Here is an 11,891-nt window from a genome sequence, read left to right as displayed (position 1 = left end):
AAGTGTTCTAGGCAGCATGTGTGATGGTATGGGGGGTGTATTAGTGATTGTTGTAGGGTGAAAGTGTTCTAGGGCAGCATGTGTGATGGTATGGGGGTGTATTAGTGATTGTTGTAGGGTGAAAGTGTTCCAGGCAGCCTGTGTGATGGTATGGGGGTGTATTAGCTATTGTTGTAGGGGTTGAAAGTGTTCTAGGCAGCATGTGTGATGGTATGGGGGTGTATTAGTGATTGTTGTAGGGTGAAAGTGTTCTAGGCAGCATGTGTGATGGTATGGGGGTGTATTAGTGATTGTTGTAGGGGTGAAAGTGTTCTAGGCAGCATGTGTGATGGTATGGGGGTGTATTAGTGATTGTTGTAGGGTGAAAGTGTTCTAGGCAGCATGTGTGATGGTATGGGGGTGTATTAGTGATTGTTGTAGGGTGAAAGTGTTCTAGGCAGCATGTGTGATGGTATGGGGGTGTATTAGTGATTGTTGTAGGGTGAAAGTGTTCTAGGCAGCATGTGTGATGGTATGGGGGTGTATTAGTGATTGTTGTAGGGTGAAAGTGTTCTAGGCAGCATGTGTGATGGTATGGGGGTGTATTAGTGATTGTTGTAGGGTGAAAGTGTTCTAGGCAGCATGTGTGATGGTATGGGGGTGTATTAGTGATTGTTGTAGGGTGAAAGTGTTCTAGGCAGCATGTGTGATGGTATGGGGGTGTATTAGATGATTGTTGTAGGGTGAAAGTGTTCTAGGCAGCATGTGTGATGGTATGGGGGTGTATTAGTGATTGTTGTAGGGTGAAAGTGTTCTAGGCAGCATGTGTGATGGTATGGGGGTGTATTAGTGATTGTTGTAGGGTGAAAGTGTTCTAGGCAGCATGTGTGATGGTATGGGGGTGTATTAGTGATTGTTGTAGGGTGAAAGTGTTCTAGGCAGCATGTGTGATGGTATGGGGGTGTATTAGTGATTGTTGTAGGGTGAAAGTGTTCTAGGCATCATGTGTGATGGTATGGGGGTGTATTAGTGATTGTTGTAGGGTGAAAGTGTTCTAGGCAGCATGTGTGATGGTATGGGGGTGTATTAGTGATTGTTGTAGGGTGAAAGTGTTCTAGGCAGCATGTGTGATGGTATGGGGGTGTATTAGTGATTGTTGTAGGGGTGAAAGTGTTCTAGGCAGCATGTGTGATGGTATGGGGTGTATTAGCTATTGTTGTAGGGTGAAAGTGTTCTAGGCAGCATGTGTGATGGTATGGGGGTGTATTAGTGATTGTTGTAGGGTGAAAGTGTTCTAGGCATCATGTGTGATGGTATGGGGGTGTATTAGTGATTGTTGTAGGGTGAAAGTGTCCTAGGCAGCATGTGTGATGGTATGGGGGTGTATTAGTGATTGTTGTAGGGTGAAAGTGTTCTAGGCATCATGTGTGATGGTATGGGGGTGTATTAGTGATTGTTGTAGGGTGAAAGTGTTCTAGGCAGCATGTGTGATGGTATGGGGGTGTATTAATGATTGTTGTAGGGTGAAAGTGTTCTAGGCAGCATGTGTGATGGTATGGGGGTGTATTAGTGATTGTTGTAGGGGTGAAAGTGTTCTAGGCAGCATGTGTGATGGTATGGGGGTGTATTAGCTATTGTTGTAGGGTGAAAGTGTTCTAGGCAGCATGTGTGATGGTATGGGGGTGTATTAGTGATTGTTGTAGGGTGAAAGTGTTCTAGGCATCATGTGTGATGGTATGGGGGTGTATTAGTGATTGTTGTAGGGTGAAAGTGTCCTAGGCAGCATGTGTGATGGTATGGGGGTGTATTAGTGATTGTTGTAGGGTGAAAGTGTTCTAGGCAGCATGTGTGATGGTATGGGGTGTATTAGTGATTGTTGTAGGGTGAAAGTGTTCTAGGCAGCATGTGTGATGGTATGGGGGTGTATTAGTGATTGTTGTAGGGTGAAAGTGTTCTAGGCAGCATGTGTGATGGTATGGGGGTGTATTAGTGATTGTTGTAGGGTGAAAGTGTTCTAGGCAGCATGTGTGATGGTATGGGGGTGTATTAGTGATTGTTGTAGGGTGAAAGTGTTCTAGGCAGCATGTGTGATGGTATGGGGGTGTATTAGTGATTGTTGTAGGGTGAAAGTGTTCTAGGCAGCATGTGTGATGGTATGGGGGTGTATTAGTGATTGTTGTAGGGTGAAAGTGTTCTAGGCAGCATGTGTGATGGTATGGGGGTGTATTAGCTGATTGTTGTAGGGTGAAAGTGTTCTAGGCAGCATGTGTGATGGTATGGGGGTGTATTAGTATTGTTGTAGGGTGAAAGTGTTCTAGGCAGCATGTGTGATGGTATGGGGGTGTATTAGTGATTGTTGTAGGGTGAAAGTGTTCTAGGCAGCATGTGTGATGGTATGGGGGTGTATTAGTGATTGTTGTAGGGTGAAAGTGTTCTAGGCAGCATGTGTGATGGTATGGGGGTGTATTAGTGATTGTTGTAGGGTGAAAGTGTTCTAGGCAGCATGTGTGATGGTATGGGGGTGTATTAGTGATTGTTGTAGGGTGAAAGTGTTCTAGGCAGCATGTGTGATGGTATGGGGGTGTATTAGTGATTGTTGTAGGGTGAAAGTGTTCTAGGCAGCATGTGTGATGGTATGGGGGTGTATTAGTGATTGTTGTAGGGTGAAAGTGTTCTAGGCAGCATGTGTGATGGTATGGGGTGTATTAGTGATTGTTGTAGGGTGAAAGTGTTCTAGGCAGCATGTGTGATGGTATGGGGGTGTATTAGTGATTGTTGTAGGGTGAAAGTGTTCTAGGCAGCATGTGTGATGGTATGGGGGTGTATTAGTGATTGTTGTAGGGTGAAAGTGTTCTAGGCAGCATGTGTGATGGTATGGGGGTGTATTAGTGATTGTTGTAGGGTGAAAGTGTTCTAGGCAGCATGTGTGATGGTATGGGGGTGTATTAGTGATTGTTGTAGGGTGAAAGTGTTCTAGGCAGCATGTGTGATGGTATGGGGGTGTATTAGTGATTGTTGTAGGGTGAAAGTGTTCTAGGCAGCATGTGTGATGGTATGGGGGTGTATTAGTGATTGTTGTAGGGTGAAAGTGTTCTAGGCAGCATGTGTGATGGTATGGGGGTGTATTAGTGATTGTTGTAGGGTGAAAGTGTTCTAGGCAGCATGTGTGATGGTATGGGGGTGTATTAGTGATTGTTGTAGGGTGAAAGTGTTCTAGGCAGCATGTGTGATGGTATGGGGGTTGTATTAGTGATTGTTGTAGGGTGAAAGTGTTCTAGGCAGCATGTGTGATGGTATGGGGGTGTATTAGTGATTGTTGTAGGGTGAAAGTGTTCTAGGCAGCATGTGTGATGGTATGGGGGTGTATTAGTGATTGTTGTAGGGTGAAAGTGTTCTAGGCAGCATGTGTGATGGTATGGGGGTGTATTAGTGATTGTTGTAGGGTGAAAGTGTTCTAGGCAGCATGTGTGATGGTATGGGGGTGTATTAGTGATTGTTGTAGGGTGAAAGTGTTCTAGGCAGCATGTGTGATGGTATGGGGGTGTATTAGTGATTGTTGTAGGGTGAAAGTGTTCTAGGCAGCATGTGTGATGGTATGGGGGTGTTGATTAGTGATTGTTTGTAGGGTGAAAGTGTTCTAGGCAGCATGTGTGATGGTATGGGGGTGTATTAGTGATTGTTGTAGGGTGAAAGTGTTCTAGGCAGCATGTGTGATGGTATGGGGGTGTATTAGTGATTGTTGTAGGGTGAAAGTGTTCTAGGCAGCATGTGTGATGGTATGGGGGTGTATTAGTGATTGTTGTAGGGTGAAAGTGTTCTAGGCAGCATGTGTGATGGTATGGGGGTGTATTAGCTGATTGTTGTAGGGTGAAAGTGTTCTAGGCAGCATGTGTGATGGTATGGGGGTGTATTAGTGATTGTTGTAGGGTGAAAGTGTTCTAGGCAGCATGTGTGATGGTATGGGGGTGTATTAGTGATTGTTGTAGGGTGAAAGTGTTCTAGGCAGCATGTGTGATGGTATGGGGGTGTATTAGCTATTGTTGTAGGGTGAAAGTGTTCTAGGCAGCATGTGTGATGGTATGGGGGTGTATTAGTGATTGTTGTAGGGTGAAAGTGTTCTAGGCAGCATGTGTGATGGTATGGGGGTGTATTAGTGATTGTTGTAGGGTGAAAGTGTTCTAGGCAGCATGTGTGATGGTATGGGGGTGTATTAGTGATTGTTGTAGGGTGAAAGTGTTCTAGGCAGCATGTGTGATGGTATGGGGGTGTATTAGTGATTGTTGTAGGGTGAAAGTGTTCTAGGCAGCATGTGTGATGGTATGGGGGTGTATTAGTGATTGTTGTAGGGTGAAAGTGTTCTAGGCAGCATGTGTGATGGTATGGGGGTGTATTAGTGATTGTTGTAGGGTGAAAGTGTTCTAGGCAGCATGTGTGATGGTATGGGGGTGTATTAGTGATTGTTGTAGGGTGAAAGTGTTCTAGGCAGCATGTGTGATGGTATGGGGTGTATTAGTGATTGTTGTAGGGTGAAAGTGTTCTAGGCAGCATGTGTGATGGTATGGGGGTGTATTAGTGATTGTTGTAGGGTGAAAGTGTTCTAGGCAGCATGTGTGATGGTATGGGGGTGTATTAGTGATTGTTGTAGGGTGAAAGTGTTCTAGGCAGCATGTGTGATGGTATGGGGTGTATTAGTGATTGTTGTAGGGTGAAAGTGTTCTAGGCAGCATGTGTGATGGTATGGGGGTGTATTAGTGATTGTTGTAGGGTGAAAGTGTTCTAGGCAGCATGTGTGATGGTATGGGGGTGTATTAGTGATTGTTGTAGGTGAAAGTGTTCTAGGCAGCATGTGTGATGGTATGGGGGTGTATTAGTGATTGTTGTAGGGTGAAAGTGTTCTAGGCAGCATGTGTGATGGTATGGGGGTGTATTAGTGATTGTTGTAGGGTGAAAGTGTTGTAGTCAGCATGTGTGATGGTATGGGGGTGTATTAGTGATTGTTGTAGGGTGAAAGTGTTCTAGGCAGCATGTGTGATGGTATGGGGGTGTATTAGTGATTGTTGTAGGGTGAAAGTGTTGTAGTCAGCATGTGTGATGGTATGGGGGTGTATTAGTGATTGTTGTAGGGTGAAAGTGTTCTAGGCAGCATGTGTGATGGTATGGGGGTGTATTAGTGGCCAAGGCATGGCTAACTTACACATCTATGAAGGCACCATTAATGCTGAAAGGTACATACAGCTTTTGGAGCAACATATGTTGTTATCATGGACGCCCTGCTTATTTCAGCAAGACAATGCCAAGCCACGTGGCTTCATAGTAAAGAGTGCAGGTACTAGACTGGCCTGCCTGTAGTCCAGACATTGAAAATGTGTGCAGGCTAAAATATGAGGCAGGAGACTGTTGAACAAGTTAAGCTGTACATCAAGCAAGAATGGGAAAGAATTCCACTTCAAAAATGTGTCTCCTCAGTTCCCAAACCTGCACTGAGTGTTGTTCAAAGGAAAGGCCATGTAACACACTGGTAAAAATGCAATTTTTGCTATGTGTTGCTGCCATTACATTTTAAGCTCATGTTTATTTGCAAAAAATAACAGTTTGTCAGTGTGAAGATGAAATATCTTGTCTTTGCAGTCTATTCAACTGAATATAAGTTGAAAAGGATTTGTTGTGGTCTCTTTTTATTTAGCATTTACACAAGCTGACAACTTCACTGCTTTGTAGATGAGGTCCTCTTTAAATAGTGTTGAGACTGCACTGAAGCATAGGAGCACAGCAAACACACACAAATGGAACATAAGTGTAGATGAAAAGAACAAACTGCATTAGTTGAAATAAATAAAGATAAGAAGGGAAAAAAAAGAACATCTTACATTCTTTTCCACATCAATGAGATGATCTTTGATATGAAGCAACTCAGTGGTGGCCGAGTCTCGTCGCTCATCTTTGGACAACTCCTGCAAGTTGGGACCTTCTCCTTTCTGGAGAGCCTGAGGAACAACATGTTGGATGACATTTAGACTTAGACTTCTCCTTTCTGGAGAGCCTGAGGAACAACATGTTGGATGACATTTAGACTTAGACTTCTCCTTTCTGAGAGCCTGAGGAACAACATGTTGGATGACATTTAGCATCACTCATCCCTCATCTACACTTTAGCACACATCTACACTTTTATCTACACTCTACCACACATCTCCACTTTTCTACATTCTGTAGAGTGGAGCACACCTTTAGATACTTCTACATTGGTGTAGCACGCACTTGTTGAAACCTGGGATGCACAATAGTGACTCAGCATATAAATCACTATTGTGGAAATTGTAAAGTTCCTAACTTCTTTATCCAGTTGATTTCCAAATAGTAGAGTAAGGATGTATTGATTTAATACATCCTCAATATTGTGTTCCTCCCCCCAGGAAGGAGAACATACTTTATATTTAATATATACATATTCAAAAGGAATGATCCATTTTTCAAGCTTCCACTCCCACATTCTTCAAGCCATTCCAACATCAACACATTCAATGCATCCTGGAAATTCAAACAAGCATGTTTCCACATTCAACACAGTTCCAGGAATTCCTGTTTCAGTGCCATGACGCCGTTCACAAAAGTCAACCCATTTCCATTGTCAAAACTTCCTCTTAGTCAGGACAAAAAAACAGAATTTGAAAATTTCCTGTCTTTCCCAAAATTCCATAATACCATTTTTCAATAAAAAAATGTTACAACTTCAACATTTCTTGATTCCATTTAAACAATTCCAGCAGCAAGTAATTCAAAACATTCATGCTCTTAATAATTTCCAAAAACATCCCACTTTTCCCAACATTCCCAACTTTCCAGGTAGTTCCCATTGAAATGAATGGGACATGTTTCCAAGTTGCACAATTCCCACATTCTTCCAGCTATTGAAAGCATTCCAACATCAACACATTCCACTCATGCTGGACATTCCAACTAACACTTTCACAACTTCCACAGCTAATTCCCCTTTTCCTGTAAATTGCAACTCTTCAACATTCCAACTCTTCTTCCATTCACACTACATTCTGTCAGCATTTCACTTCCACTTCAGCATTGGAGCGTTCACACATGACATTCCTTCAGGAATTGTCTCCTCTAGTTTGTCTATAAAATTGTTTGAAGTACACCTCTGCATAACATTGTAAATGTATTCATGTAAAAGAAACAAGACAGGGCTCTTTCCTGGTCTCCCAGCATGGAGCCAAGTGCTACATAGCTTTCATCCTATTCTGCTACGGCAAAACAAGCATCTTTCCCCCAGGTCATTATTGTCTAACAATATATTACATGCATCATACTTTTACTAAAGTGCAAGGGCCAATACAAAGAAGCTCCACCCCACTTTAGAGACCTGGCTTAGAAAATAATAAAACATGGATTTTTATAGAACAACAGTTTGCACTATGATTCTTCATTATGTTACATGTTGAATAATGATATGCTTATTGTAGATGAATCACAACCCTGCAAAGAAGTGTCAGTATACTGTACATACACACAGTCTTGTCAGTATACACAAATACATACACACACAAAGAGGTGTCAGTATACTGTACATACACACAGTCTTGTCAGTATACACAAATACATACACACACAAAGAGGTGTCAGTATACTGTACATACACACAGTCTTGTCAGTATACACAAATACATACACACACAAAGTGATGTCAGTATACTGTACATACACACAGTCTTGTCAGTATACATAAATACATACACACACAAAGTGATGTCAGTATACATAAATACATACACACACAAAGAGGTGTCAGTATACATAAATACATACACACACACAAATAGTTGTCAGTATACATAAATACATACACACACACAAATAGTTGTCAGTATACAAAAATACATACACACACAAATAGTTGTCAGTATACACAAATACATACACACAAAAATAGTTGTCAGTATACATAAATACATACACACACACAAATAGTTGTCAGTATACATAAATACATACACACACACAAATAGTTGTCAGTATACATAAATACATACACACACAAATAGTTGTCAGTATACACAAATACATACACACACAAAGAGGTGTCAGTATACTGTACATACAGACAGTCTTGTCAGTATACACAAATACATACACACAGTCTTGTCAGTATACACAAATACATACACACACAAAGAGGTGTCAGTATACATAAATACATACACACAGTCTTGTCAGTATACATAAATACATACACACACAAAGTGATGTCAGTATACATAAATACATACACACACAAAGAGGTGTCAGTATACATAAATACATACACACACATAGTGATGTCAGTATACATAAATACATACACACACAAAGTGATGTCAGTATACATAAATACATACACACACAAAGAGGTGTCAGTATACATAAATACATACATACACAAAGTGATGTCAGTATACATAAATACATACACACACAAAGTGATGTCAGTATACATAAATACATACACACACAAAGAGGTGTCAGTATACATAAATACATACACACACACACACATATAGTTTTCAGTATACATAAATACATACACACACAAAGTGATGTCAGTATACATAAATACATACACACACAAAGAGGTGTCAGTATACATAAATACATACACACACACACACATATAGTTTTCAGTATACATAAATACATACACACACAAAGAGGTGTCAGTATACATAAATACATACACACACACAAATAGTTGTCAGTATACATAAATACATACACACACAAATAGTTGTCAGTATACATAAATACATTCACACGCAAAGAGGTGTCAGTATACATAAATACATACACACACACAAATAGTTGTCAGTATACATAAATACATACACACACAAAGAGGTGTCAGTATACACAAATACATACACACACAAGTAGTTGTCAGTATACATAAATACATACACACACAAAGAGGTGTCAGTATACATAAATACATACACACACACAAATAGTTGTCAGTATACATACATACACACACAAAGAGTGTCAGTATACATAAATACATACACACACACATATAGTTGTCAGTATACATAAATACATACACACACAAAGTGATGTCAGTATACATAAATACATACACACACAAAGAGGTGTCAGTATACATAAATACATACACACACACAAATAGTTGTCAGTATACATAAATACATACACACACAAAGAGGTGTCAGTATACATAAATACATACACACACACAAATAGTTGTCAGTATACATAAATACATACACACACAAAGAGGTGTCAGTATACATAAATACATACACACACACAAATAGTTGTGAGTATACATACATACACACAAAAAGACTGTCAGTATACATAAATACACACACACACATTGTTGTCAGTGTACATAAATACATACACACACAAAGAGGTGTCAGTATACATAAATACATACACACACAAAGAGGTGTCCGTATACATAAATACACAAACACACATTGTTGTCAGTATACATAAATACATACACACACACAAATAGTTGTCAGTATACATAAATACATACACACACAAAGGTGTCAGTATACATAAATACATACACACACACTAATAGTTGTCAGTATACATACATACACACAAAAAGAGTGTCAGTATACATAAATACACACACACACAGTGTTGTCAGTAGACATACACACACAAAGAGGTGTCAGTATACATAAATACATACACACACAAAGAGGTGTCAGTATACATAAATACATACACACACACACATATAGTTTTCAGTATACATAAATACATACACACACAAAGAGGTGTCAGTATACATAAATACATACACACACACAAATAGTTGTCAGTATACATAGATACATACACACACAAAGAGGTGTCAGTATACACAAATACATACACACGCAAGTAGTTGTCAGTATACATAAATACATACACACACAAAGAGGTGTCAGTATACATAAACACATACACACACACAAATAGTTGTCAGTATACATACATACACACACAAAGAGTGTCAGTATACATAAATACATACACACACATATAGTTGTCAGTATACATAAATACATACACACACAAAGTGATGTCAGTATACATAAATACATACACACACAAAGAGGTGTCAGTATACATAAATACATACACACACACAAATAGTTGTCAGTATACATACATACACACACAAAGAGTGTCAGTATACATAAATACATACACACACACATATAGTTGTCAGTATACATAAATACATACACACACAAAGTGATGTCAGTATACATAAATACATACACACACAAAGAGGTGTCAGTATACATAAATACATACACACACAAAGAGGTGTCAGTATACATAAATATATACAGACACACAAATAGTTGTCAGTATACATAAATACATACACACACAAAGAGGTGTCAGTATACATACATACATACACACACAAAGAGGTGTCAGTATACATAAATACATACACACACACAAATAGTTGTGAGTATACATACATACACACAAAAAGAGTGTCAGTATACATAAATACACACACACACATTGTTGTCAGTATACATAAATACATACACACACAAAGAGGTGTCAGTATACATAAATACATACACACACAAAGAGGTGTCAGTATACATAAATACATACACACACAAAGAGGTGTCAGTATACATAAATACACACACACACACATTGTTGTCAGTATACATAAATACATACACACACACAAATAGTTGTCAGTATACATAAATACATACACACACAAAGGTGTCAGTATACATAAATACATACACACACACAAATAGTTGTCAGTATACATACATACACACAAAAAGAGTGTCAGTATACATAAATACACACACACACAGTGTTGTCAGTAGACATACACACACAAAGAGGTGTCAGTATACATAAATACACACACACACAGTGTTGTCAGTAGACATACACACACAAAGAGGTGTCAGTATACATAAATACATACACAAAGAATGTCAGTATACATACACACACACAGTGTAGTCAGTAGACATACACACACAAAGTGATGTCAGTATAGTGTACATAGAGACAAAGATGAAGATGTAAGATAATAGTTAGAGTTGTGTGAATCCAGGTGTGACTTACAGCGGCCAGCTCAGCACGTAGACTTGTGTTGTGTGTGTTGCTCTCCTCCACTTTTGTGTTGTGTGTGTTGCTCTCCTCCACTTTCTTCTGCAGGCTGGCCAACTTCCCTTCTTTCATCTTCATCGCCTCTTGCACGGTTTCCTCAAGTCGGGATTCAAGCAGCTTGTATTTGCTGACACACACACACACACACAATTTACATTTCTTTTGGTTTCACTAAGTAAGTGTTTCTCACTTGTAAAAAACAATGCTTTTCTAATAGTAAAGACTAATAAAAATTCCCCCATTAATGAAATGAATGCAAATGTGATCAAAAGTTCAAGTTAAGATGAAGAAGGTGGTGGATGTGTGGCTGAGGACTCATGAAGGTTCTTTACAACATCACCTTCTTTACAATCATTATTCATCTTTACTAATCCATGAAGGTTCATTACAACATCACCTTCTTTACAATCATTATTCATCTTTACTAATCCATGAAGGTTCATTACAACATCACCTTCTTTACAATCATTATTCATCTTTACTAATCCATGAAGGCTCATTACAACATCACCTTCTTTACAATCATTATTCATCTTTACTAATCCATGAAGGTTCATTACAACATCACCTTCTTTACAATCATTATTCATCTTTACTAATCCATGAAGGTTCATTACAACATCACCTTCTTTACAATCATTATTCATCTTTACTAATCCATGAAGGCTCATTACAACATCACCTTCTTTACAATCATTATTCATCTTTACTAATCCATGAAGGTTCATTACAAC

At 39.2% G+C, this 11,891-nt stretch overlaps 1 protein-coding gene across 1 annotated transcript in view; it reads right to left on the bottom strand.

The window, feature by feature from the left end:
• Nucleotides 1–5,709: 5,709 nt before the first annotated feature.
• LOC133542215 (protein Daple-like) overlaps nucleotides 5,710–11,891 on the bottom strand; it is a 301,998-nt gene continuing 295,816 nt past the window's right edge. The window contains exons 16-18 of the mRNA XM_061886112.1: nucleotides 11,113–11,284; nucleotides 5,847–5,963; nucleotides 5,710–5,730 (exon numbers count right to left, since the gene is read on the bottom strand). Coding sequence (XP_061742096.1) covers nucleotides 5,710–5,730; nucleotides 5,847–5,963; nucleotides 11,113–11,284 — 310 coding nt within the window. The remainder of the gene's footprint in view (nucleotides 5,731–5,846; nucleotides 5,964–11,112; nucleotides 11,285–11,891) is intronic.

Source organism: Nerophis ophidion, linkage group LG24 (assembly GCF_033978795.1).
Source record: "Nerophis ophidion isolate RoL-2023_Sa linkage group LG24, RoL_Noph_v1.0, whole genome shotgun sequence".
NCBI classification, from domain to species: domain Eukaryota; kingdom Metazoa; phylum Chordata; class Actinopteri; order Syngnathiformes; family Syngnathidae; genus Nerophis; species Nerophis ophidion.
This window is presented reverse-complemented; position numbering and strand designations above follow the sequence as displayed.